This window comes from Sceloporus occidentalis, unplaced genomic scaffold (genome assembly GCF_023333645.1).
Source record: "Sceloporus occidentalis isolate IW3139 unplaced genomic scaffold, rSceOcc1.0.p SCAF_139, whole genome shotgun sequence".
Classification (NCBI taxonomy): Eukaryota; Metazoa; Chordata; class Lepidosauria; order Squamata; family Phrynosomatidae; genus Sceloporus; species Sceloporus occidentalis.
Genome location: NW_028317119.1, coordinates 1,013,109 through 1,039,139, shown reverse-complemented (window position 1 = coordinate 1,039,139; position 26,031 = coordinate 1,013,109). Strand labels below are relative to the sequence as shown.

The following is a 26,031-nucleotide window of genomic DNA, read 5'->3' as shown; positions in this document are numbered from 1 at the left end:
CAGAAGTGCATGGAATCTGCTGTAGACTAACCGCTGGGGTACCGTTTTTAACCCCTGAAGTACCACGTACCTCACTGGTTCCCTATGGGCATCTTTTAGACATCTTTTAATGATGTACCTGGTATGTCAATGGTCGCAAAGGGGTTAAATGTACGCCAAACAAATAAACCTTAACAGATCTTTTATTCTATGCTTTCCTCTGAAAGTTTGGTCACATAAAAATACAGAATGTTTAAGATTGTTTCTGTTTCTATGGCAACAATGTATCACTGCCCTATTTCATGTAACAAGACTATCGTTACCTGCAAAAATTGGGAATGTGGCAAATCAGTACTTGATTAAAGTATTTATGGGAAATAACTTGATATTTGGCAGTAACTATGGATGATAGCTAATTCAGCAGAATAACTTTAATAGTACAAGGGTCTGAGCTGTTGGCCAGCACTCTGTCTGACATGAGCATATAGGAATGTCTATCTGCTTCTACTTAGATGCCATATCATCATACCCAGGAACTCTCCAAGTTGTATGCCAAGTCCAGGTTTTCAGACAGTGAGGATCATGGGAAACATCTCTGATCACTCATGAAATGCCCAGAGACCTGTAAGATTAATGCTATTGCAGCACACACCTAGTTATGGTGGGTGTATGGTCCTTCCCCTGATCATGCCAGCTACACCCCCTCATAGGTCTGGCCCTATATTATAAGGAATATTTTAGGGCAACTTGTTTGGATTGAGGCTTTTGATCCTAGAGTCCTGTTTTAAGTTATTTTTCCAACGAGAATGATTGAGAATGGCTTGGGAGATAAGAATTGAAATCTGTTACACATATAACCTTATTTCAGAATTCGGCATCTTCTCTTTATGATATGGGGTTGACTGGGCTGAGTCGACATTGACCATGAAAATATGCAAAATAGTTAATCTCGCCCTTTGGGAAATACATGAACTGAAGTTTCAATAATAGGCTGCTAAAAAATACCGCATGTAAAACCTGTGGAGTAATAACACTTTAAACACTTACATGAGGGGAAGCTTTAGAATATTTATCATCCTCTTGATGAACTTAACTTGAGAGAGGAGCATTGAGGAGATATATAAATTTGTATATATAATATGTGTGTGTGTGTGTATATATATATATATATATATATATATATATAAATAGATATGTGAGTGTATATATGTATGTGTATAATGCAATTTGACTTGCAAGCTACAGTAAGTATAAAAGTATAAAAAAAAACCTGGTTACTTCCAAACACTACTGTAAATCAGATATGTTTTTATTTATTAAATCCACAGTTCTTCTTTAGGGCTTTCTGAAAGCTTCTGCCTAATCAGGATAATCCAGGGGGTGTGGAATTCTTTGATTTTTGTGGGATTATCCTGCAGTAAAGCATAGTTTTGCTTCTGCTTGTATATTTCAGTTATTAACCCAGTAACCGAAGTGTCCCAAAACACATAGTGCTGTTGTGTTTTCTGGCAGCATAAAGGTTAAACCATTAGTACACTAGATTTTTTAACAATAAATAGCAATTTTTTTGGTTCTTTTTTTTTATACAACAGAGTGATACTCTTTCACAACTCTTTAGCTAATGATTAATTCTGTTACTGCCAGAGCCTTCCATTTGCTGGTGAATGGGTTAAGGCAATAAATTCCAGGTTTGATGGAGCACTTTGGTTTTGCATTGCTTTGCATTTTTTATTCAATTAATTTCAGTATATACGATTTTTATTTATTTATTTATTTTTAAATGGTGTCAATCGTAATGTTGAAATGTTTTCAATCTGCATTTTAGAACTTTTATATCTCCACTTCTGGACTTATGTTACTTTGAGGTGTCCTAAAATAATCACCGGTGAGATGGCGCTCCAGGAGAAACACAGTGCAGGTGTGTATGATTATTGTAAACAAAGGATTGGGAAGAACTAGTCGCAGTCCAGTGGGCATGGAGTTTGTTGGGTAGTATTATGTAGTGTACGATATGTAGACTTTGTTTAAAGTGGATCTTATTAGGATGTGGACATTATCAGGATGATAGAACCACTGAAGAACCAGGTTTAGCAAGGAAAGCCTTGAAATATCGAGATCATCATTAGAGATAAAGCAATAAGTTCGGTAGCCAAGCTCTGCTCACAAGTTTACCCTGTATGTAAATTGCATGGATAGTTAAAGGGTCACTCAAGTCCATTCTTTTTTTGTATTTTAATGCATACTGGGGACCATTTTGAAAGAGAAGTCTTACTATGTGCAACCCAATAGGATGTATACGTCATAAAACAGAACAATTAAGTGTAGTGCCAGCACTTGTCAAAAAAACCTAATAAAAATCAGCGTCCCTGTGAAAAAAATACCAAAATCTTGTAATTTCTGTATCTCACAGATGCTGACTCCAGCCAGGAGGAGGTAGAGTTCAATTGGGAGGAGTATCTGGAGGAAACTGGGAGTGTCGCAGCTCCCCATAGCTTCTTCAAACATGTGAGTGACAATCCAATAATCCCAATCAATGTAGCTATCATGACATCTGTAGAGACATACATTTTATTACAGATATAGTTTGTAGGGCAAATCTCTTCACACGATCCACAACTATTCCCCATCTGCTAAGTATATATTTAATTCATACATTTTCGGTTGTTGGCAGCATCCCTAAGAGTATTTAAAGGTGCTGTCCCACTTAATTTGGATGTCTAATTTAAGGAAGCCAGCCTTTTGTTAATCTTTTCTGAGAACCAACCCAGAACCTTTTTACATCTTTTCAGTTTCTGTGAAAACAACCTTTTTGTGTCACATAACAAGCATACCTGACAAAAGAAATATGAAACAACATTTTACTTGATTAAAGAATTATCTCTTGATACGATTTTGGCATCCAACAATAATAGGAATAATGTTTCTGATGCTACATTTAGTTTCAAAACTATATATATATATATATATATATATATATATATACCGTATTTGCTCGATTATAAGACGAGGTTTTTTTCAGAGCAAATGCTCTGAAAAATACCCCTCGTCTTCTAATCGGGGTCGTCTTCTAATCAGACCTCAAATAGAGTCTGATTAGGAGACTAAGATCCAGATCCCCCGCACCGCTGCAGGGGACCTGGATCCTCCTGTCTCACCCCCCCCCATCATACACACTTACCGGTGCTTCCTGCTGTATTGCCGGGGCAGCGGGTTGACGTCTACGCGATCCGCGTAGACAACGTCCGCTGCAGCCGGAAGGAGGTGTGGCTAGCAGCGGGGGTTGTCTGCGTCCGTCGCGTAGACCTTCCCCGACTGTCAGAGATCTCTGATCTCTGACAGCCGGGGAAAGTATACGCGACGGACGCATACAAACCCCCGCTGCCAACTCCACCTCCTTCCGGCTGCAGCAGAAGGCGCCGTCAACCCGCTGCCCCGGCTGGAAGCACCGGTAAGAGAGGGCTGAGAGGGGAGAGAGGGGAGAGAGGAGAGAGGAGAGGAGAGGGGAGGGGAGGGGGGGGGAGAGAGTGTGTGTGTGTGTGTGTTAGTTAAATGGGGGCATAGGGCATTTCTGGAGTGGCGTTAAGGGGGCATTTAATAGAGCACTCTGCCTCCTGAAATGCCTTATACCTCCCTATATGCCACTCTGCCCCATAATATGCCTTTTAACCCCCTAAATGCCAGAGTGGCATATAGGGGTATAAGGCATTTCTGGAGGCAGAGTGCTCTATACAATGCCTTTTAACTCCCTTAATGCCACTCTGCCTCCTGAAATGCCTTATACCTCCCTATATGCCACTCTGCCCCATAATATGCATTTTAACCCCCTAAATGCCAGAATGGGATATAGGGGTATAAGGCATTTCTGGAGGCAGAGTGGCATATAGGGGGTCAAAAGGCATACCATGGGGCACAGTGGCATATAGAGGGTTAAAAGGCATATCATGGGCCACAGTGCCATATTGGTGTGGCAAGCCTGGGGGCAGATGTGCGTAACTGGGGGACAGGCTGGAAAATACAAGAAATAAAAACAAAAAAAATATTTTTCTCAATCATAGCTTTTATTAAAAAAAATAGTTTACATGAATTAACATTTACTGGTAAAACTTTTTTCCTTTAGGGTCGTCTTATATTCAGGCTTTTTCTTTTTTCCTAAGTTAATATTCAGATTTTGGGGGGTCGTCTTATAATCAGGGTCGTCTTATAATCGAGCAAATACGGTATATATATATATAACTTTACAATAAAAGATATCAACTTGGACCAACACAGTATATATATTTTTTCACTTATAACAAACATTTATTAACAAACATTTATTTGTATGTAGGAGTGGGTTAATGAATAGATATAGTAAAGATGGGAGAAGAGAGATAAGCAATAAAAGAGTGATAAATATCTGTAAAACAGGACTTGATGGAAATGTATTTCATATATATATATATATATATATATATATATATATATAAGGGGTAGTATATATATATATATATATATATATGAAAAAATGCTGTAAAATAAGAATGCTTTCAAAAACAGACATGTGAAAATAAAAAGGTGAACAGTGATGTATCATGGCTTAGGCTGACCCTCTTGGTTGACCAGGCCCCCCCTCGGTGTGGTGCTGGAGAATGGGCCGGTTACAGGGGAGTTCTCTGATCTCCCCAACCGGCCCATCTTCACTATGGAGACCGTGCATCTTTACGACTTGGTATGACTTTATATCCCAGTGCTCTATATTGAAGGTCATGGCTCTGGAGTGGGGGGCTCCCCTGGGTCTGGCCTTGGCAATACCAAAGGTAAATATACCACTGAAGGTGAGGTGTTCCATTCATCAATTTAAAGACCAACAAACTCCTCAGGCCTGTTCATTAGTCATCACAATGTTACTTGTGAAAAAGGGATGTCGTAAGCTGAAATGGCTACAATTCAAGAAGTATTAAACCAGTTGACTAAAGTTTTATTTAATTTGTTGAGAGAAATCTTTATGGAAAGAATGACTGTTTTATGTGTAATTGTATCAAGTACCTTTTGGAGTATACTTTTCCTTTAACCATTTACTTTCTTATTCCTTCTTTAATTACCGGTATTTTTTTTTGCTTCCTTAAGGTTGATACCTCCCTCCAGAATGGCTTAGCTCCAGGGATGAAATTGGAGGTCCCACTTAGGACAGACCCACAGTTTTATTGGGTTGCCAGGATCATCACCACCTGTGGCAAATTGCTGCTTCTGCGGTATGCTGGCTGTGGGGAAGATCGTTCTGCTGATTTCTGGTGCGACATTGTGACCTCTGATCTTCACCCAATCGGTTGGGCCCAGCAAAATGGAAAGACCCTTAAACCTCCAGATGGTAAGGAACATTGCCTGTTCAAAGGGACAATTTAATATGCATTCTTCTTTGATGAGGCTGCCTGGGAGATTAAAGTACTTTTTGAGTACTTTAATATGAGTTCAAAATGTAAAAAATGTAAATAATAATAATAATGAAATACTTATAGACAAGCTGCAATTCCAGAGCTGCTGCAAAACGCCTCCTACATGTCAGACACTTGAAGCAGCCCATCAGTGGCAAGAAAGACCTTGGCTGGCCCTGTACATACATATTACCATTATTAAATCAGTGAGATTTCCTTAAAAAATATCCTTGTATTCCACAAAATAGACTATAGCATTTGTTTTTATAATCTGTGTCCATAAATGTATATGTTTTGAGTTATACACACCATATTATTAAAAAGTCAGTATGCAATGGTGGCAGTAGAAATTACACATAAACACAGGAAACGTGTACCCCAGAATACTTGAGCTTGAAACACTGATATAGTCATCTTCCATCCATCCTTATTGCTAGAATGGAGCAGGCCATAATGTATTGTGCATTCATAGTGTAAACGTAGACAAACTGATTTTATCTATGTGCAAAGCAATTAGTATGTAATGCTGTGTGTATACTCTTTCCACTTTTAGGTGTCAAAGAGAAGCTGGACAATTGGGAGGAATTTCTTGAAAAGACCTTGACCGGCGCTTGTAGTGCCCCAGCTCACCTGCTAGAGGGCGTAAGTATCCCTTTCTATCCTTTTCCCTTAATAGAGACTTGCGATGAGTTATTTGGAACAGAAGAGACTTTATAACAGTGCACAGCGACTGGACTTTCATTTAGGTGTGCAGTTCTCTTACAACTTTCTGAAAACACATAATGATTGTTTTCCTGATATAAAGAGGACATTTACAGATTTTAACTAAATTAATTTCTGAAAGCAAAGTTATATGCTTTAAAATTTAGGGACTACTTTACCTTTAGAGGAGATCAACTGTAAAAACACAGTAGCATCAATTACTGAAATTCATAGTTAACTGGTTAAATGTAAATGTTAACCCCAAAATGGAAATTATTTATTCTCTCTTTGCAGCCTCACCGAGGAAAGGAACCCATGGATTTGTTTGGCCCAGATTCTAGGCTTGAGCTCCAGCATTCTCAGGGTTCACTGGCCGCCTGGCCTGTTAGAATTCTGGAGAATATTGGTGGGAGGCTCCGGCTGCAATATGAAGGAGCACCTGACCATGCAAGTCTTCATCTTTTTTACCTCCACCCATTGCTTCATCACATAGGCTGGGCAGAACAGCATGGTTATGAGATACGGCCTCCAGGAGGTACCAGCTTTGTATATTTTATGTTGACCTAATGGTAACAAGGACTTAAGTAATTTAAAATCAGGGTCAGACCAAGAACTGTTTAGAATTAAACTAAACTTTGAAGGAATCCTATAAAGATTTTTTATGCCAGTGATTGGCTGCCTGTCGTAATAACAATTTACATTTTGCAAAATACTCAGGTATTCAACTACTTAGTCTCATTACTGATAATTGCTCCTACCTCACAGATGTTGGCCTCCTTTTGTTTTAATATGAATTAATTACTCTTAAGGGAAATTCCTCACTATTTTACACAACTGAAAACAATGTAATTGAATGTTAAAGGAACACTCTTCAGCCATCAATTTAATGCATTTGACACATTTCCATGGTGTCTACAGAACCTCCATGTGCATTTGCTCCTTCTTCTGACCTCAGCTAATTTATGTGCATTCTTCTTTAGTAGGAATGCCCTGGGTACTAAATTGCCCCTTTACATATGTTAAATGACAAAAATAAAGTTTATACAGGATTTAAATAGTGCCTCTTGAAATTGCAGCAATATCACACCTGATGAGCAATGGCGAATGGAAAGAGATTGTGGCTACCCATGGGAAGGACAATGGAGATTGTGTACCTGCTGAATTCTTCCAGGTTAGCTCCATCCCAGTCATTGGAAAGGAAAAAAGAAAAGGCCTGAGTATAAGATGATCCTTATCAAAGCACTGTTTTTGCTTTTGTTGCTCTCTCACGCTCTCTTTCAATGTGTCCCCTTCCGTCTAATTGTCTCCTATTCTACAGCTCAGCTTCTTCTCTTGCCTCTTCTTGTTCTTCTGTCTTCTTTTTTCATCAGAGAAGGTGTGGGGGCATTAACAGAAAGAGTGCATGGGAGAGTCAGTGAAAGTCTCAAAATCAAATACAGTGTATAAGACCAGAATGTGAAAAGTTGATCAGCAAATCAGGCAGTGGTATCCTGAGTGGACACTTTATATCAGTTTAGTAATCTTTCCATTGTATTGTTAGACAACTATAGTCTTAACCATTGTTATTGGACTGGCAGCTGTTAAAGGATTCTGTATGGCGCTTGTTTGGGAGTGGAAACAAACCTATTGCTTTGTTTTACAGGAGCAGCCTCTGATCCCCACTCATTCCTTCTCTGTCGGCATGAAACTAGAGGCTGTGGACCCTACAGATCCATCTTATATTGCCGCAGCCACAATCACCAAGGTATTGGTTTTTTTGGCTGTCTCTCATAGAATGAACTAACAGAGCAACTCCACCTTCAGAACGCATGAATTTTCAACACTGTCTGTATAATACTCTGTTCTGAAGACTTTTCATCAGTCATATGCGGTAACTTAAATATGTGCACTAGCAACTGCAGAAAGTCAGTACAGACTCAGTGATGATACTGCTGAGACTGCTCGGCCAAAAAGGGACTATTGGCAACTCTGTTTGTCTCTGGGCTCATGCATCTGTAATATCTGAATTATTTATTTGCATAAAACTGTCCAAAAAGTACATGGGAAGTAGCTGTACAAGTGCTGGAATAACCTGTTTTACAGGTTTAAATCCACTTGATAACATACTGGATATAGTACACATTCTTACTCCCAACGTTATGTCTCCAGGTCTTTGATGAACGTTATTTCCTGGTTGAACTTGATGACCTTCGTCCTGAAGGCTCCAGAACATGTAGGAACATGGTGTGTCACAAAAACAGCCATGGCCTTCTCCCAGTTGGATGGAGTCTCAAACTGGGTGTTTCAGTACACCCCCCACCTGGTATGTGTGTTCATAACTGTGTCATGGAGAATGTTTGCCATTGGCGTAATCATTGCATGCAAAAAACGTTTGAGGAATATAACCTCCTTTATTTAATTAATATAATCAATTGCATAATTAAAACTTTATATTTGTCTATTTAAGGTCTCTCTTTTCCACACATGAAATTATGTTAGTGGCAGGGTTATTTGAAAGTCACCGATTAGACACAGGCCCTGCTGATTAAAAATTCAGTGCTTGATTATGTTCTTTCTAACTGGGTCATTAAAACCTAACCTGGCAAGGCCTTAATCTCCCTTTTCCTCTCTGAAATTGTAATAGCATCAAGGAACTATTTTTTTTCAACTTCCAGCTGTATGGCATTTCAGGGGCATGATAGTGTTTTAACATACTTAGCTAATGTAACCTCGCTTATTCGAATATTCATTTATCAATACCTTTTTCTTGCTGGCATCCACAAATCCATTTTCCAGAAAGTATACTTTGTGCACACTCTTTTTACCCAAACAGCATACATTTGTTCATCTAGTGCAGGGGTTCTCAAACTGCGGCCCTCCAGCTGCTGCAGGACTACATCTCCCATAATGCTCCTTCAGCTAAGGGGCTGGCTGAGGAGTATGGGCGATGTAGTCCTGCAGAAGCTGGAGGGCCGCAGTTTGAGAACCCCTGATCTAGTGCCATTGTTTTGTATAAGCATTATGTCAAAGGGATCTATTTCTCCCATTTCCAATTATGATACGACATTTGTCTCCGAGAATTGTTAGCATTTGCGAACCTAGATTGAAAACTGACTCCACCATCATTCCTCTATTATTTTGCACTGTCTTGCCCTGTTTTCTTATTGTTGTTCTCCTCCTGTAGGCTATTCACAGGAGAATTTTGATTGGGATGTCTATTTGTCCCAGGTTGAGGCTGAGGCTGCCCCCGAGAGCTGTTTCCCCGTGGTGAGAACCTTGCTCATGCTTACATTTTGTTTTTTTATTTTTTTTATGGGCAAATTACAATGTACTCGAAACATTATTATATCAGGCTTCACCATCGTTAACAACATTACTCAGGGACAAAGACTTAATTCCTGAAAACTTGTGTTCTAAAGGTTTGACGTGTCTTTCAAACAATTGATGATAGAGTAAGATTGCAATATTTGAATATGGGTCCTGACCACGTAGCTCTCCTTCTCCTCTACAGCCCCAAAGTACTCAAGTCTTCCAGGAACGAATGAAGCTAGAAGCTGTCAACCCGTTCCAGCCTCAAGATATCTGTATTGCTTCAATCAACAGAGTTAACACCCCTTATGTTTGGCTGCAATTCGAAGGTCTGTATTCAGAAGTGATGCTAACATAAAGGCAGATTAAGGAGCTGCTTGTGGCCACCATTTATTATAAGAGTATGGAGTGTGACATCAAATTGTTGCATAACTAACTTGAACATGTTGCATTGTTTTGCATAATTTTGACATTACTTGAGTTCGAAATGCCGGCCTTCATGTGTTTTTTTTTCTATTTTGGGACCCTAAATGGGTCTTTAAAGGTTGTGGTGAAAGTGGCTACTTGTCTGGAGGAAATCTCAGAGGAGATAAATTCATTGTTAACGTTTGTCCAAATGCTTTAGGCACAAAGGCACCAATTCCAGAATGCATTGTCCATATAGAGTCTATGGATATTTTCCCAATGGGATGGTGTGAAAGCAACGGGCACCCGCTTTGTACCCCACCTCATGCACAAGGTAAGACCTTCTATACAACACAAGCTTAAAACATGTATCCTAAAGGCATTTACACTTACTAATCCACTTATTCTCTTCCTGATAAATACCGTATTTGCTCGATTATAAGACGAGGTTTTTTTCAGAGCAAATGCTCTGAAAAATACCCCTTGTCTTCTAATCGGGGTCGTCTTCTAATCAGACCTCAAATAGAGTCTGATTAGGAGACTAAGATCCAGATCCCCCGCACCGCTGCAGGGGACCTGGATCCTCCTGTCTCACCCCCCCCCCCCCATCATACACACACTTACCGGTGCTTCCTGCTGTGTTGCCGGGGCAGCAGGTTGACGTCTACGCGATCCGCGTAGACAACGTCCGCTGCAGCCGGAAGGAGGTGTGGCTAGCAGCGGGGGTTGTCTGCGTCCGTCGCGCAAACCTTCCCCGACTGTCAGAGATCAGAGTTCCCCGCACCGGTGCGGGGAACTCTGATCTCTGACAGCCGGGGAAAGTATACGCGACGGACGGATACAAACCCCCGCTGCCAACTCCACCTCCTTCCGGCTGCAGCAGAAGGCGACGTCAACCCGCTGCCCCGGCTGGAAGCACCGGTAAGAGAGGGCTGAGAGGGGAGGGGAGGGGAGAGTGTGTGTGTGTGTGTTAGTTAAATGGGGGTATAGGGTGTGTGTGTGTGTGTGTGTGTGTGTGTGTGTGTTAAATGGGGGCATAGGGCATTTCTGGAGTGGCGTTAAGGGGGCATTTAATAGAGCACTCTGCCTCCTGAAATGCCTTATACACCTATATGCCACTCTGCCCCATAATATGCATTTTAACCCCCTAAATGCCAGAGTGGCATATAGGGGTATAAGGCATTTCTGGAGGCAGAGTGCTCTATACAATGCCTTTTAACTCCCTTAATGCCACTCTGCCTCCTGAAATGCCTTATACCTCCCTATATGCCACTCTGCCCCATAATATGCATTTTAACCCCCTAAATGCCAGAATGGGATATAGGGGTATAAGGCATTTCTGGAGGCAGAGTGGCATATAGGGGTATAAGGCATTTCTGGAGGCAGAGTGGCACATAGGGGGTCAAAAGGCATACCATGGGGCACAGTGGCATATAGAGGGTTAAAAGGCATATCATGGGCCACAGTGCCATATTGGAGTGGCAAGCCTGGGGGCAGATGTGCGTAACTGGGGGACAGGTTGGAAAATACAAGAAATAAAAACAAAAAAAATATTTTTCTCAATCATAGCTTTTATTAAAAAAAATAGTTTACATGAATTAACATTTACTGGTAAAACTTTTTTCCTTTAGGGTCGTCTTATATTCAGGCTTTTTCTTTTTTTCCTAAGTTAATGTTCAGATTTTGGGGGGTCGTCTTATAATCAGGGTCGTCTTATAATCGAGCAAATACGGTAATCATTTTTAATTTTATTCCATGGAGGTATTTAATTTGGTCCATATATTAATAACAATAATTACTTTTTCTTGTCATAGTTTTGTGTCGTACTTGCTCATGTAAGGGTCTACAGCTTGTGGTTCTAAGTGTACTCTAGTTTAACTAGGACCATTTGTAAAGTGGAATGTTCAGTTGTCAAAACATATCGTGCATGGGTGGCTACATATGTGTGTATGATATGAATGATGCAATATATTAGAAGACCAGATAACTCAATGTATACGCTAAATAAAAATATTTATCTCTTTGGTAGCAAAACCCCAAAAGAAGACGGTTGTCCCTCAGACTGAGAAGCAGTGAGTATATCGGAGCCCTGAGAATGTATTACATGAGAAGTGTATATTTACTATAATACATAAATAGAACATTAATATTTACTGTCAAATGCACTTTACTCACTTTACTCACTACCCATGCATTCTCCTCTAGTGGTGCGTTTCAGGCTTGTTTTATTCTATTTATGGTCTTCAGATCTATTCTTTTAGCCAGTCTTTAATCATGTCTCCAGTTTCCGCTTGCTGTTCACTAATGATTACAGCTCAGATCTCTTTTTCCAGCTCTGCTTCCTTAGTTGCTTTACCTAGATATCAATGAGTTTGCTTTTAAATACAACAATTTTTACAACTGTAAAAATTCCCGCCGATAATACTTTTTTTTGTCGGATTTAGTTGGCCTTTCTTAGACAAATGAAACCACGAGCACTTTATGAATAATAAAATAAAACCAAAACGGGGCACTCATGGACCACACAAGGAAGGATGTCAATATGATACAGCTGAGGATGCTGAAATCCTAATTTATTTCTGTAAAGTGAGAATCTAGAGGCAATGCCCATTGTGGTCAGAATTCCAGCCACCTCTCCTGATGGGAATTCGGCTGACGCAAATATGATTTTTACAATCTATATGATACCAACGCGCCCAAATGTATTTTTTATAAAATCAGAACATCATAGCCAAGTGGAGGTCGTCCGTAAGGCAGATCACTAATATTCTTAAATATGAGTATATGTTCTGTAATAACTCTGTAGAATTTGTTTCTGTTAAACAGCGATTCAGCCGGCTGTGGTTTTCTTTCCTTTAATTTGTGTCAGTGTTGACAACTTTACGCAGTTAACTTGCTCCTCGTACAATTAATCAATTTGTCTTCTTTTTTTAAGAAATACATCCGCCAAGAATGTTAACGGGCTGAACAAGACAGATTCTACAACCTGCAACACCAGTAAGATATCACACTTACGTATAAATCAACACCCTTTCTAGGAACACACAGCATGTAAAATACTATAGTTAGAAAGCCACTACCTGAATTCTCTATCACCATTAACAACACGACTATCTCTCCTACTAACCCACTAACTCCTTGACTCAAACCTCTCCTTCATCCCTCCTATTCAGTCCATCGCCAGATCCTGCCACTTGTACCTAAAAAATATCTCTCGCAACCGCCCATTCCTCACCCAAGAATCCACAAAAACTACGGTTCATTCACTTATCATTTCCCGTCTTGACTACTGCAACACTCTTCTGGTTGGCACTCCACTGTCTTTACTCTGCCTGTCCTAAATGCTGCTGCTAGGCTTATCTTCCTTGCACACCGCTCCTCTTCTGCTTCCCCACTCTGTGAAATCCTCCACTGGCTCCCTATTACTTTTCGAATTCAATTTAAAATTTTGGTACTAACATATAGGGCCCTCCATAACACTGCTCCCCCATACATTTCTGCCCTCATAAGCAAATAATCTCTTACTCGATCCTTACCTTCCTCCCATGGGTTAAGGCTCTCCTCCTCACTTTTCACTTCATTTTCCCATCTACAAGATTTCACTCGAGCTGCCCCATATCTCTGGAATCTACTCCCACAGAACCTTCCGCTTTCACCCTCCCTCCCAACACTCAAGACATCTAATTTCAGAGAAGCCGCGCCATCTTAGCTGCTAGAACCTCCTTATCATTGATACAACCACCACACTACCTCTCACCCTTTCTCTGTGCCTTATGTTTGTCACCCCATTCCTTCAAGATTGTAAGCTTGCGAGCCGAGCCTCTCCACCTAATGTATCGGTTTGTATTAGTCTGTCAATTCTCCTCTTGTCATACTCCTTGAATATATGTATTGTATTAAGCGCTGCGTAAATTGTTGGCGTTATATATAAATAAAAGATAATAATAATAAAAATAATAATCTGCCTCTCTACTGAGTTGCTAGAGCTTATTCTTTGGTATGTGGTTGCAGGAAAATGAAAAGGGCTTTGTTATGCTGTTGCATAATCACATATGCACCATTTAGGTGACAGTTTACACATCATGCTATCAAAATTGCAACCAAATTAAGGATCCAAAGTTTTAATTTTGTTGAAGGTGCACCATGTCCCTCTACTACAACCAGACAGAAGAGGTGACCAGAAAAGAAGAGCAATAATGAAAACCCAGACTAAAGATGCTACTCCTATGAAGTGTACATATATGGGTGTTTCTAATGCACAAATATACCATATAGGCGGCACCCTAAAAGTTAGGTGCTTTTTTTAATGAAAAAGGTTTCTGCCCCCCCCCCCGAGATATACTGCCACTCTGTCCCGAAGATGTACCCCCCCCCGAGATATGCTGCCACTCTATCCCCAAGATGTCCCCCCCACACCAGACTTACCGGTGCAGACTCCATGGGGTCTTACGGGGCCGGCGGGGGACATCTACACATAACACTTCAACTTCCGGTGCCGGCACTTCTGCCGTGAGAAGTACCGGCAAGGAAGATTGTTCACGCAGACGTTCACCGGCAGCGGCGATGCGAGCAAAAACAACCTCCGCTTCCCGCACGTCTGCAAGATGTGCTTTAAAAATCTCCCTTGCTGGGACTCCCCCCGTGGGAATTCCCGGCAAGGGAGATTGTTAAAGCACATCGAGCACGTCTGCGCGATGCGCTTGGACAATCTCCCATGCCAGCACCCCCCCCCCCGTGGAAAGTGCTGGCAGGGGAGGCTGTCTGAGCGTATCGGGGAGTAGGATGCAGGTCCCCTGCACGCTGCGGGGGATCTGTATCCTAACCCTGCTGCCTGCCCGGCGCCCGGGACTGCATGTCCCGGCCGTCGGGCGCTAGACCCCGAAAAAGTGTGGTCTATATTCGAGCCAATACGGTATATATATGTTTCATTTGTAAGCATCATTACAGAGCCATTGAATTGTAAAGTGTGGGATTTCATAAAATGAACAGTGTCCACAGTGTAAATATGTTTAGATCTTCTTTTCCTGGTGACTGTTTCATCTTCACGCTTTTACTCAGTGACATCATACATAATGGTTGGGGCAAGGTGTTAACGAGCAGTGAATAACACTCGGCAATAGGTTGCAATATCACTATCCTCACCCAACCAGATTTTGGCTGCAGGTGACAGGAGTTATAGTACAGAAACCGCTAGATAGTAGTCCAAATGTTGCCCAAGAGAATTTTTTTAGGCTTAGTATTTAATGATCTCTTATTTGGAAACGATATGACAAGTATTTGTTAATTAATCAGTATTTCAGTCATGGAACTTGATGTTAGTAATAACTTTATAGACAAAATGTTATCTTAAATGATCTTATGTTAGGATGACCATTGATTTTCATTACCACCTGTAGTACACATTTTTAAAACTGCATGATTACGATTAATAACTCAGTTTAATGTTTTCAGGAATCCATATTTTAAAGGGTGATTTGATGTTTTCTTTATGTATTCTTGTTATCCCTTCAAGACTCAAATGGAAAATACATGTGCCCTAAAATCTATTTTAACCATCGATGTTTCTCTGGACCATATCTAAACAAAGGGAGGATAGCAGAACTGCCAAAATCTGTTGGACCAGGCAGCTGCGTGTTAGTCCTCAAAGAGGTATGAGAGATCCTAGCAATTCCTTCTATTAATAAACTGAATTAAAAAATCTCAGCACAGTCATTATGTGTTGCACGGGTATATTAAAAACATGTTTTTAAGGCTGTATAGTGTTGGTATCAAGGGTTAAAATCTTCCTACCATTCATAAATTTGTTGTTTGCGCTGTGCTGGCATACACATGGATGGAACCTTGTCCCAGATGGATCTTTGCGTAATATGAAGTTCATCACTTCAACAGTTAATGTAGCAAAAGGTAGAAGGGGATTTATTTGGCTGTCCCTTACAGTAGGCGATTGGGAAAAGGGAAGACATCCTAAGCTTTTACCTGACGGTTATTTATTGTTTCTTGTGACAGGTCCTATCCTTGCTCATTAATGCTGCCTACAAACCCAGTCGGGTATTACGTGAACTGGAGCTTCAGGAGGAACCATCTTGGCCCCAGCATGCAGAGACTCTCAAAGCAAAGTGAGATATTTTGCCCGTTTACACTTGTTCATGGAAATTCTAGAATAAAAGAAACACAGTCTGCAAAAAAAAAAGATTGGTTTTAACAAGAACACTGATTTTTTGGCCCAAATATTCTTTTTTTTTTGTATCCGTAGTCACTGTATTTTCCAACATAATACCACTAAACTCAACATTTTTGTCCTAAAAAAAAATCCCATTGCCTGTATTAAATATCATAAAAACATTTTGTTACATATGTACTAAATATTAGACTTTGCATTTGTATTCGGGAGAACATGAAAGCCAACACGAACGTTGCGTTTTCGTTGTTAAAACTGAATAAACTAATATGGCGGTAAATTCATTCTTTAAAAAAATATCTCCTAGCTAATCTCGCTGGTACACCCCCCCCCATACAAGTCACTGCCTCTAGCCTACCTTGTCTACATAGCATCGCAAGGGTTAACGGGAATGGGAATCCGTAAGATAGCGGCAGTAGTTAAAAGGTCCGTAAGAGCGACTCTATTGGCTGCCGGCTGGGGACTCCTCTGGCATCAACCAATGAAGAGCAGCTGCCCTCCATTGGTAGGCGATTGGGAAAAGCTAATGGTAAATACCTGTTTTCCTTGTGTGTAGACTGAATCAGTGGTGGATTATCCACTGGGCACACTAGGCATGTGGAGAAGGCCTGGTGATACTTTGTGCACTGGTAGTGTCTGCCTGGCAGTAGCGTCACTGTTCAGGCTACTATAGCCACGATGTAGGTCCTCTGTGGGGATACCTCAGCATCTCTACTTTGGGTAGTGATGAATGTTTTCAGTAGCAAAATATTATCTGCAAACAGGGAAAAGAAAAAATGTCGGTGCGCTAAGCTAGTCTCAGGCTCAAATAATACAAATGTATAATATGAGGCCTACCAAACAGTGTGAGCATGCTGCAAATACAGTGTGTTGGCTGTACAATGTATACAAAAAACAAAATACTGTCTGCGCTTCTCACCCTAATAAAGTTGGCAACAAATAGATAAACATAATATAAATGAGAGGTTTTGGTTATATGAATTGGCCAAAGCATCATTAAGCTCACCCGCCACGTCAAGGCACACTCTCAATAGGGTGAGAACCTACGCTCACCTCCTACATAGTGGGAGGTGAGTTTTTTGCAAAATATTATCTGCCTACAGCGGGCTTGACTGTCACAAGCTGCTAAAAGTGTTTTTTGTGGTCTGATTTGGTCCTACAGTATATTGTGTAGACCTCCTATTTTTTTGTTCTGTCACGTTGGCTTTATTTGGGATTGTATTGCAGATATAAAGGCAAGACGTACCGTGCCACTGTGGAGTTAGTAAGAACATCAGACCGTGTACCAGAATTTTGTAGGAAAACATGCATACGATTGGAGTGTTGTCCCAACCTTTTTGGACCCCTGATGGTGTTGGACACGTGCTCTGAAAACTGCTCTGTGTTGACCAAAACCAAGTACAGTAAGTACTTCTTTAATGTTTGCTCCTTAACAGAAATCTATATATCCCAGCCTGTTCTTTTGTGTGTGTGTGTGTGTGTGTATATATGTATGTATGTATATATATATATATATATATATATATATATATATATATATATATATATATATATATATATATATATACTTTGTATTGATCTTTAAAATGTCATGAGATGGTGCTACTGGAAAGAACGAAAGGAGAAGTTTTACTCTGAGGAGTAACAGAACAGTTAATGAAAATGATGCTAGGGTGAGGGGGGTCAAACGGGTGAGATGATATAGACTGATGTATATCATTCAGTCTGTTTCATAGTGTGCATTAGTATAAACCCAACAGTGACCTGTTTTATTTACTTAAAAAGTATACCGTACATGTTGTGTTTAGCTCATTATTACGGGAAGCGGCGTGGGCGAAATCTTAGCAATCCAGCTGGGATACTGCGCAGCATTGAAGCAGCACTGAAGAAGCCGGCTAAAAAGAGAAAGAGAAGAAAACAGTTCTTTGTGCACAAGAAGAAGCATTCTTCTACTTCTGTGGATAACACCCCTGCAGGCAGCCCACAGGTGGGGACACTAATGGATACTGCTGCAGAATGGAGATACTGGTGCTTTATAAATCAATTAATCATAACATTCATGGGAGGGGATCCTTTAGCTTAAATCTCCTTAACCCTTTGACTTCTTATCTTTAAGCCATATGAACACATACACATAGTTGACGTTTTCACAATTCTCTGACAAAGCCACCGCTGACATGTCTTCCCTTAGATTTCTGCATCAAAAATAAATGTCAATCAACTGCTGCCAAAATAAATAATAGGGTACCGCAATGTAACCGCACTTAGATTAAAACTTGTGTGAAGAGGAAATTCCATCAGCCACTGGGAGAAAGAAAACAAATATTAATATTGGTGTAAACTAAAGTGATGTTAACACTTATATAACTAAATTATATTATTATAACTAAATCCATTATTAAAAACATCATTCCTACTATAGCTGAATGTCCAAGCCTTTCACAGAAGTAATTCTTTAATAATTCATTTTTGCTGGGGTCACTTAATAGTCATGTGGCAGTAAAGTAGGCCCTGATAGGGTGTTGCTATAGAAACTGAAAATACATTTTTTTTTAAAAGTTCTATGGTTTAGAGGAAAGAATTTCATGACAGATCTGCTAAGGTTTATTTGCTCTTTGTGCTAGAGAGTGCAATCAATGTTTTATATGTAACAGCACCTTTTAAGAAAGAAAAAACATGCTTTGTAGACAAGCTTTTGTTTAATTGTTTATGTATGTGTACTTAGTTTCATGTTCTAAGAGAAGGTGGATATAAAGGATAGGAAGAAAGCAAAAAAAAACAACAAATGTTTATTTGAATTCTTTTAAAATTAAGTACTCGACACCAAACCAAACAAAAAAAGTCTGGACTAGATACCAGGAGTATTCATGTTACTGTTTCCAATTAGTAACTGTGACTAATCTCTGTTACACTGTAAAGTACCCAGTAGCAAGAAATGTTCTATCAGCCCATTAAAAGTTATATTCAAGATATATAAGTAATAACGGGTGATAAACCTACACTTAGCTATTAGTGCAATAAGTGGCTCTGTCCTTCAGATTATCTAAACTAATACTGTGCCCTTTGCCCTATTTTTAAAATCCGTCTATACAGTGTTGACTGTGGTAGGCACTACAGGCGACATTTCTGGTCCTAATATGTGTGGCTCTCCACTGCCAGGCATGAGATGGATCCAACGTGTGTTTCGCGGTTTAACAGGGCTTTATCAGGTGGTTGAATCATACCCTAGCATCTGTGTATCTCACTGGCTGCCATGGTGTTGCACGCACACATTTACTGTATTCCATATATATTACTTAAGGGAAGTGGTGATGAGGAGGAAGACGATGGTGAAGAAGACTCTCCCAGTGAAGAGAGCATTCAGCAAGAAGGATCTGAAATTTCTGGGAAGGGGTCTGGCTCCACTTCCCCTACACGGAGTGAGCACTCGTTTGCTGAAAATGAAAAGAAAAAGAAACCTTGGATTTCAGATACTGACAAAAGGGTCATTGCCAAGGTAAACAAGGATCAGCTACTGCCGAGTTTCATATGGAAAATGTCGTTAAAATAACCCCTAAATGTAAAAGGCAAAGAGGTTATGTATGAAAAGTGACTATGGTTAAAAAAAAAAAAAAAGTCTTATCACAATAACAGCCAACTGAATGGATAAGTCAGTAGGAACCTTTTCATTGGTTGCTATGGTGATATGACACACCAGAAGTATCACCATTTAATACATAATACTTAGTGAATAGACCCAGCATTAGAGAACAGCATAATTACTTACATGATCTGTTTTGAGTATAATATAAGAATGGATTCCATCTCTAGGAATAACGCAGAAGAGCAGAATGCCAGACAGAGAAGACTAACAAGACAGGGAGCATGATTCATTGAAGCAATGTTATTAAGCAGACTTTAATAATATTTCTGCCTTGTTTCAGGGTAAAACTGATTATTCTACAGTATAACTATAGAAAAACTATAGTGTATTTTCAGCAATACTAACCTACTATACTCATATTGTGATATATTTTTATATTTGGTTTAACACCACATATGCTTCTACAGAAAAATAATATTTTAAGATCTCAAGATATAAGAATTATTATTACTGAGGAATATTATTCAGTTTAATATATTTATTATTTCTGTGGGTGCTAATTCCTAAAATATCCTGCCAACATCTACGGAATATTAAAAACTGGTGAAAAATGTCTCCTACTCAGTATGTATACATAGGAAATAGATTTGTTTTTACTTCCTTATAGTTATTAAATACCGTACAAAATATATGGAGTAATAAATCCATCTTATATTAAAGAATGGTGTGGTTTTCTCAGTGAGCTTACCTGAGAAAGTACATTGTGTTAGAGAGGATATTGTCCCTTTAAATAACAATGGCAGCCCCAAGGGCCCTAAGTGTGTATGATATATTCCTGCGTAATTGCATGTATAGCTTTTGTCAGGCCTAGACCATTTTCATGAATTCTGTAGCCACTGTTGCCAGCACCTAGATGTTGTACAACTTTAGAATTATATTACGTATATATCTTATGAGAAAAGTTAAACTAGGTCTTTATTAATGTTTTCTTGACGGCCCCACTAAAGACCTATTTTAATATACATTCTTCAAAAAAGAGGCAAAGGCGTCAGAACCGCATTAACAGGGAGCCCACCAGAGCTGGACCTTACGTTGGTCCCTTTGGGTCCATGGGACCCAGGCAGTTCTTTGATAGGACGTGCTCTTTAGGGATAGATTTGTGGAGAAAGAGAAGTGTTTGTGAACCTCTCTTTCTCTGTGAATCTATATACATTATTATGGTCTCTCGTTGCACCTCCACAAAAAGGCAGAGCCACGGGATGGCCTTTCCTTCGTTCCTCCAATCGGTGTAAAAGGTCCCCCCGGAAGCTCCACCATATGGCTGGAGTACAATGAGAGGCAGTGGCATGCTTGGTGTTGGTGGCAGTCAGACCCTGGTGCCACTCATTATGGCATGCCACACAAGGTCAGTTCAGCCATTTGTGAACAATCTTGGAACAGCCTGGTGGCAGCCAAGGTTAAATGCGATCCTACTCACAGCCAGAGGGAAAGTTGTGGTTGAGGTAAGGGGGTGAGTGAAGGAAGGAGTATACATGTATGACTGTTTGTACGTTAGAGTGAGGGTGTTTGTTAGCATGTATGTATGTATGTGTGTGTGAGCATGAATGTGTTGGAACCACAACTGAGTATTTGTGGGAGAGGATACCATTATTATATTTTTTGTCCATGGCCCACCAGAGCCTTAAATTTGCCCTGAAAGGCCTACTCCTGCAAGGGCGACATCACCAAAATGTTAAGGGCACTATAGTGTGTTTCTAAATTACAGTGGTTGTCATTGTATTTGTTGTGCAGGGGATAAATGTTTAAAGCAGTTCAATAATCCTTTCCCATGTAAAAAAAAAAAAAAAGAAAAGTCTTACCATACAGGGCAAGTTAACAAATGTTTACTTTGGTGTTAGTGTGGTTGTAACCTACACCTTTATTTCCAGGATATCCGAATTGAACTGACGGAGCCACTAACGCTTGACAGTAACCCCTTGGACTGGAGTGTCGATGATGTCATGCATTATATCAAATCCACAGACTGTGCTCACCTTGCAAAGCTTTTCCAAGAGCAGGTATGATCCACCCTTTGAATTTCCAGTATGCCGTGCTGTGGGTGAGGGGATATTCACTTGTTCCGAAGGTTTGATTAGAATTCCTCAACATGTTTCTATGCCAGTCCAAGTAAAAGATTCAGTTCATTAAAGCTGTTTCTAAACACTGTGAAATATGGATGGAAACACCTTATTGTCTTGGGGAGATATAAATTGTATCTGTTAAGAAAACACATGGGTCGTGTTTAGAAACGTAATTCTGGAGGTCTTATACTCATGGGATGACCGAATCTGCAGGTAAATTGTATTGGTTGCTATGGTTATAAAACAACTAAAACTTTGCACCCAATTTTGTTTTCCCCATGACCCGCACAGAATAAAAACTGTTTTTTTTTTTCTAATAAAATGTTAATAGTTTTAATTTGCTGAATTGATCTGTCTTGCATGTAAAACTAATAGATCTTTTTGTTTGACCAGGAAATAGATGGGAAGGCTCTGCTGTTGCTTACTCTGCCAGCCATTCAGGACTGCATGGAACTCAAGCTGGCCACTGCTATAAAACTCTGCTACCACATCGAAAGAGTCAAACTGGCTTTCTACCAGACTATTTCTAGCTAACAGCGCCTGCTCATAGCCCGCTGCAGGGTAAATGCGAATACAGCTTGTAGGCCCGACGCAGCCTATCCAAGCCCTGCTAGCCCTAAAAGATTTGCACTTTTTATAACATTGTCTTTAGGGGAAATTCCGTCCAATCCTTAGGAAGATCAGAGAAATCTGTACCCTAAACATTTCCCTGCAACTTAATTCGAAAATTATATTACTTGTTATAACATACAACTTGAACCGTAGAAGTGATTCACAGGGAACAGGTATTGTCGAACTGGCTGAGGATGATGGGAAGTTTAATCTGACAGCTGTATGCTGCTGTTTGCTCAACATATTTATAACTGTACCCACAAATCTTACTTTATGAATATTTAAGCTGCCACCAAGGCAGTGTGTGTATAAATTACATACACGCGTTATTTATATTAATGTATACAGCTCTTTTAAAAAAGAGAGAGATTTGCTTTTGGTCTCGTTGGGTACTACTGGAATGAAAAAAATCGATTCAGAGTTATATGACAGTGTTTGCAAGCCAATATGAAATCAAAAAATTGTAAGCTTTGTTTATACATTTTAGTTTTTTGGATGCCAGATTTTAACTGGTTCATTGTTGAGTTAAGCATTAAAGCACGCTTGCTTGGGGCTTTTGAAGCCTCACACATCTAAAGCCAAACTGTGATTTGGATCATACTTTTGTTATTTCAAAAAATCGATTTCAATTTTTATTTTTTTTGTATCTGAAGTCTCATCCTCCTTTTTTTTTAAATTAAGGACAATGGTTGCAGGGATAATTAATAAGAAAAGTGCATTTTGCTTTATTTATTTATGGGTTATTTAAATATCTTTAGGAATAAAATAAATGCTGAAACTGCAACTCTGAAAATTTCTCACTTCTACCTGAATAGTCGAAGGTGGTTCTCAGTACATTTTCTATTTTGTTTTCAATGGGTTTGCTGTAAATATGTATAAAATAAAACATAGAATAGATGCCGCATTTGTTTGATAATTTAATCAGACAGAATTAATATCACCCTACCCTGTGTTTTTAATAAATTTGTAATATTTTACTTGTCTGGCTGCACTTGCTTTTAGGTATGGCTCATTGGTATTGATCAGCCTCTCATTGGGGCCACAGCAAGAATCTGACTTGACAGGTTCCTTGACTACTACTTTTTTTTTTCAACTTTAACTATACGGCACTTGCATTTCTTTCCTAGGAACATAGTTTTTTCTTATAAGGTGGTAGGCAATTAAGCACTCAATTACTTTGAATGAATAACTAAACAATGCTTGCAGTAAAAAAAGCTGTGTGTTTTAAGTGCAAAAACATTAAAATTCTTTATATTCGTTAAGTTACTCTGTTACATAAAGGGCAACGAGTAGCCATGCATGGGGACTTTATAAACGAGCTGAACCTAGGAGGCTTCAATAGTCCATCACAAAGACTGTACTGTAGTGGTTGGGGGAAACTAAATGGTCCTTATGAAAACCATTACATGTCGGAAGGGAAAGATTTTTTTATTTTTTTTCAGACTAGGATTTTAGCTGCTACATCTATGACAAAAGGCACCAGTTGGGATGCTTAGGAATCATTAAGTCAAATAAGAATATGAGCTGTAAGTTTCAGACCATGTGACCCTGATTATTTGCAATCCTTTCTGACCCAGAGATTAGAGTAAAAGCCCTGTCAGTTCATAGGTGTGCTAATAAGACATGGAATAGCCTAAAAATAAATCTTCGTAAACTGTTAAGTGCGTCCATTCATGACCCACACCACACAATGGCCCTTCTTTTTTCGAATGTGGCTCTGTCATCAAGGAATAAACAACACAATTGTCTCTAGCCCACAGCTGGTATCGTTTCCTAACAATGTTTGTCCTTTAAACATTTTTTATTAGTGTGTTTATATATCATCAAATAACAATAATAAATATAACTTAAATAGAAATCTAAACGGTTTCACCTACTGTTCCAAGAGGAATGTTAAAAGAAGGTAAGAAAGAAAGGCAACCATAGGCAAGAGAGTGGCTTAGTGTGTGGAGTTATTTTGAGGGGACAGCAAATTTACCCTGTTATACAGGCCGTACACTCACTACTTTACATTGTAGCAGAGTGTCATTTCTTCAGTGTTGTCACATGAAAAGATATAATAAAGTATTTACAAAAATGTGAGGGGTGTACTCACTTTTGTGAGATACTGTATCTCCAAATGAATGGGAGCACACATGGGGTTTAAAATGCCAGTCCACTAAGGATTTTATTAGCACATAAAGAATCTGATTGGAGACTGCACCAGGGTCCTGTGTATTAGTGAGTGTGCTGTAGGAGTCTCTTTATATTATATCATAACATACATACAATCATTAGAGACATGAGCAGTTTCAGATACATGCATACATACATGCATAAATACATAATCACACATTCACACACACCTGGTGCTGGGCTGCAGCTGACGCTGAGTTCAGTGTGAAAGGGGGGCTCGGCCTATCAGGAGAGGCTTCTGAACTCTCAGCCAATCAGAGGAGTTGGCTGAGACCTCCTTCACTCAGAATTGTCAATGGCCATTTTTGAAGAATTTTGTACCTGTCTTTAGTAAATTGAATTTTATGTGTGTGTGTGTGACTCTATATATGTATATTTATGCAGGGTATATTTGTACGAATGCATGTATGTGCATTATGCCTTATGATTCTTGGGGAGGCAACTTACATCTGAATTGTGCTATGACTGCCTATGGGTGAAAAAAAGAAATCCTGAATGGTACAAGAGAAATGTAGTAATTTTACTGAGAAACCAATGGCCTGCTATTCTACTCTGAGTCTGTTAGGAGTCTCTGTGCAGGGACAGGTTCAAGCTTAGAGTTGGTAATGGGACAGGCAGGCTGTCTTGTACAGCCTTGGCTTTCTTCTTAGAGCCATCAGCAGGCCTTGTGCAGGGAACTGGTACGGGATAGCAGACTAGGGAGGCTGGCAGGTGGCAGCAGACGGACTGGGGAAATTGGCAGACAAGGTCATGCACGCCAAGGCCATACACAGGTCAAAATCATGGTACACTGGATAAGACATAGTGCTAAACTGAAGTACCAGATAATCATCAAGCAAGACAGCAATGTAAACAGAGCCCAGAGCCAGAATACACAGATCAGGCAATATGCAATATCAAGCAATGTAAAATATCAATGGGAATATACACTCAATGTATCGGTTTCTCTTAGTCTGTCAATTCTAGTCTTGTCATACCCCTCGAATAAACGTATTGTAAGAAGCGCTGCGTAAATTGTTGGCTCTCTATTAATAAAAGATAATAACAATAATAATGCAAACTAAATCTTATTGACAGATGTTTCATTTGAGTCAGGACGAGAGGTGCAGCAAAGGCTATACTAGCTAGTCAACAAAATAACAGAACCACGGAGCATAGAACTCTAGAGCAGGACGGTTCAGAAATGTACAGTCAATTTAAATACCCCTTCTATACATTCAGACTCCTCTCTATGGAACAGTACAGTGTGACAACCGCCCAATAACACGCTCCCTGTTCCTATATCAATTTCCCATTGCGCCGCTCTACACAAGCATTAACAGCCTAACGTCAAGTCACAACTAGCACAGTACCGCCCTTTAAGTGTCACGTGTCATACAGAACCCTGCCCAATTTCAGGCACCGGCGTGACGTCATGACACGTCCCCTACCGGCTACCGTCCGCTGGTTGCCGCGGTGACCGGCTTGGGCTGGCTCCGGCCCCTCTGACAGGGGCTCTGTGCCATGGGGCCGAGCACTGAGAACAGGAGCTTGAGCTCCGGGTCGCCCTCGCCGGCCTCTGGCAGGTCGCCTCCAGGT

At 39.9% G+C, this 26,031-nt stretch overlaps 1 protein-coding gene across 1 annotated transcript; it reads left to right on the top strand.

Annotated features, from left to right (window-relative positions):
• Positions 1 to 1,869: 1,869 nt before the first annotated feature.
• Positions 1,870 to 22,200, top strand: LOC149281090 (scm-like with four MBT domains protein 1). The gene is made up of 18 exons (XM_089499774.1): positions 1,870 to 1,897; positions 2,390 to 2,484; positions 5,086 to 5,326; positions 5,944 to 6,032; positions 6,387 to 6,627; positions 7,169 to 7,263; positions 7,735 to 7,836; positions 8,241 to 8,394; positions 9,256 to 9,338; positions 9,583 to 9,709; positions 10,006 to 10,119; positions 15,298 to 15,434; positions 15,792 to 15,901; positions 17,191 to 17,366; positions 17,772 to 17,950; positions 19,265 to 19,459; positions 21,475 to 21,603; positions 22,060 to 22,200. The coding sequence occupies exons 1-18, from the start codon at positions 1,870 to 1,872 to the stop codon at positions 22,198 to 22,200; spliced, it is 2,436 nt and encodes an 811-aa protein (XP_089355900.1).
• The last annotated feature ends 3,831 nt before the right edge of the window (positions 22,201 to 26,031 follow it).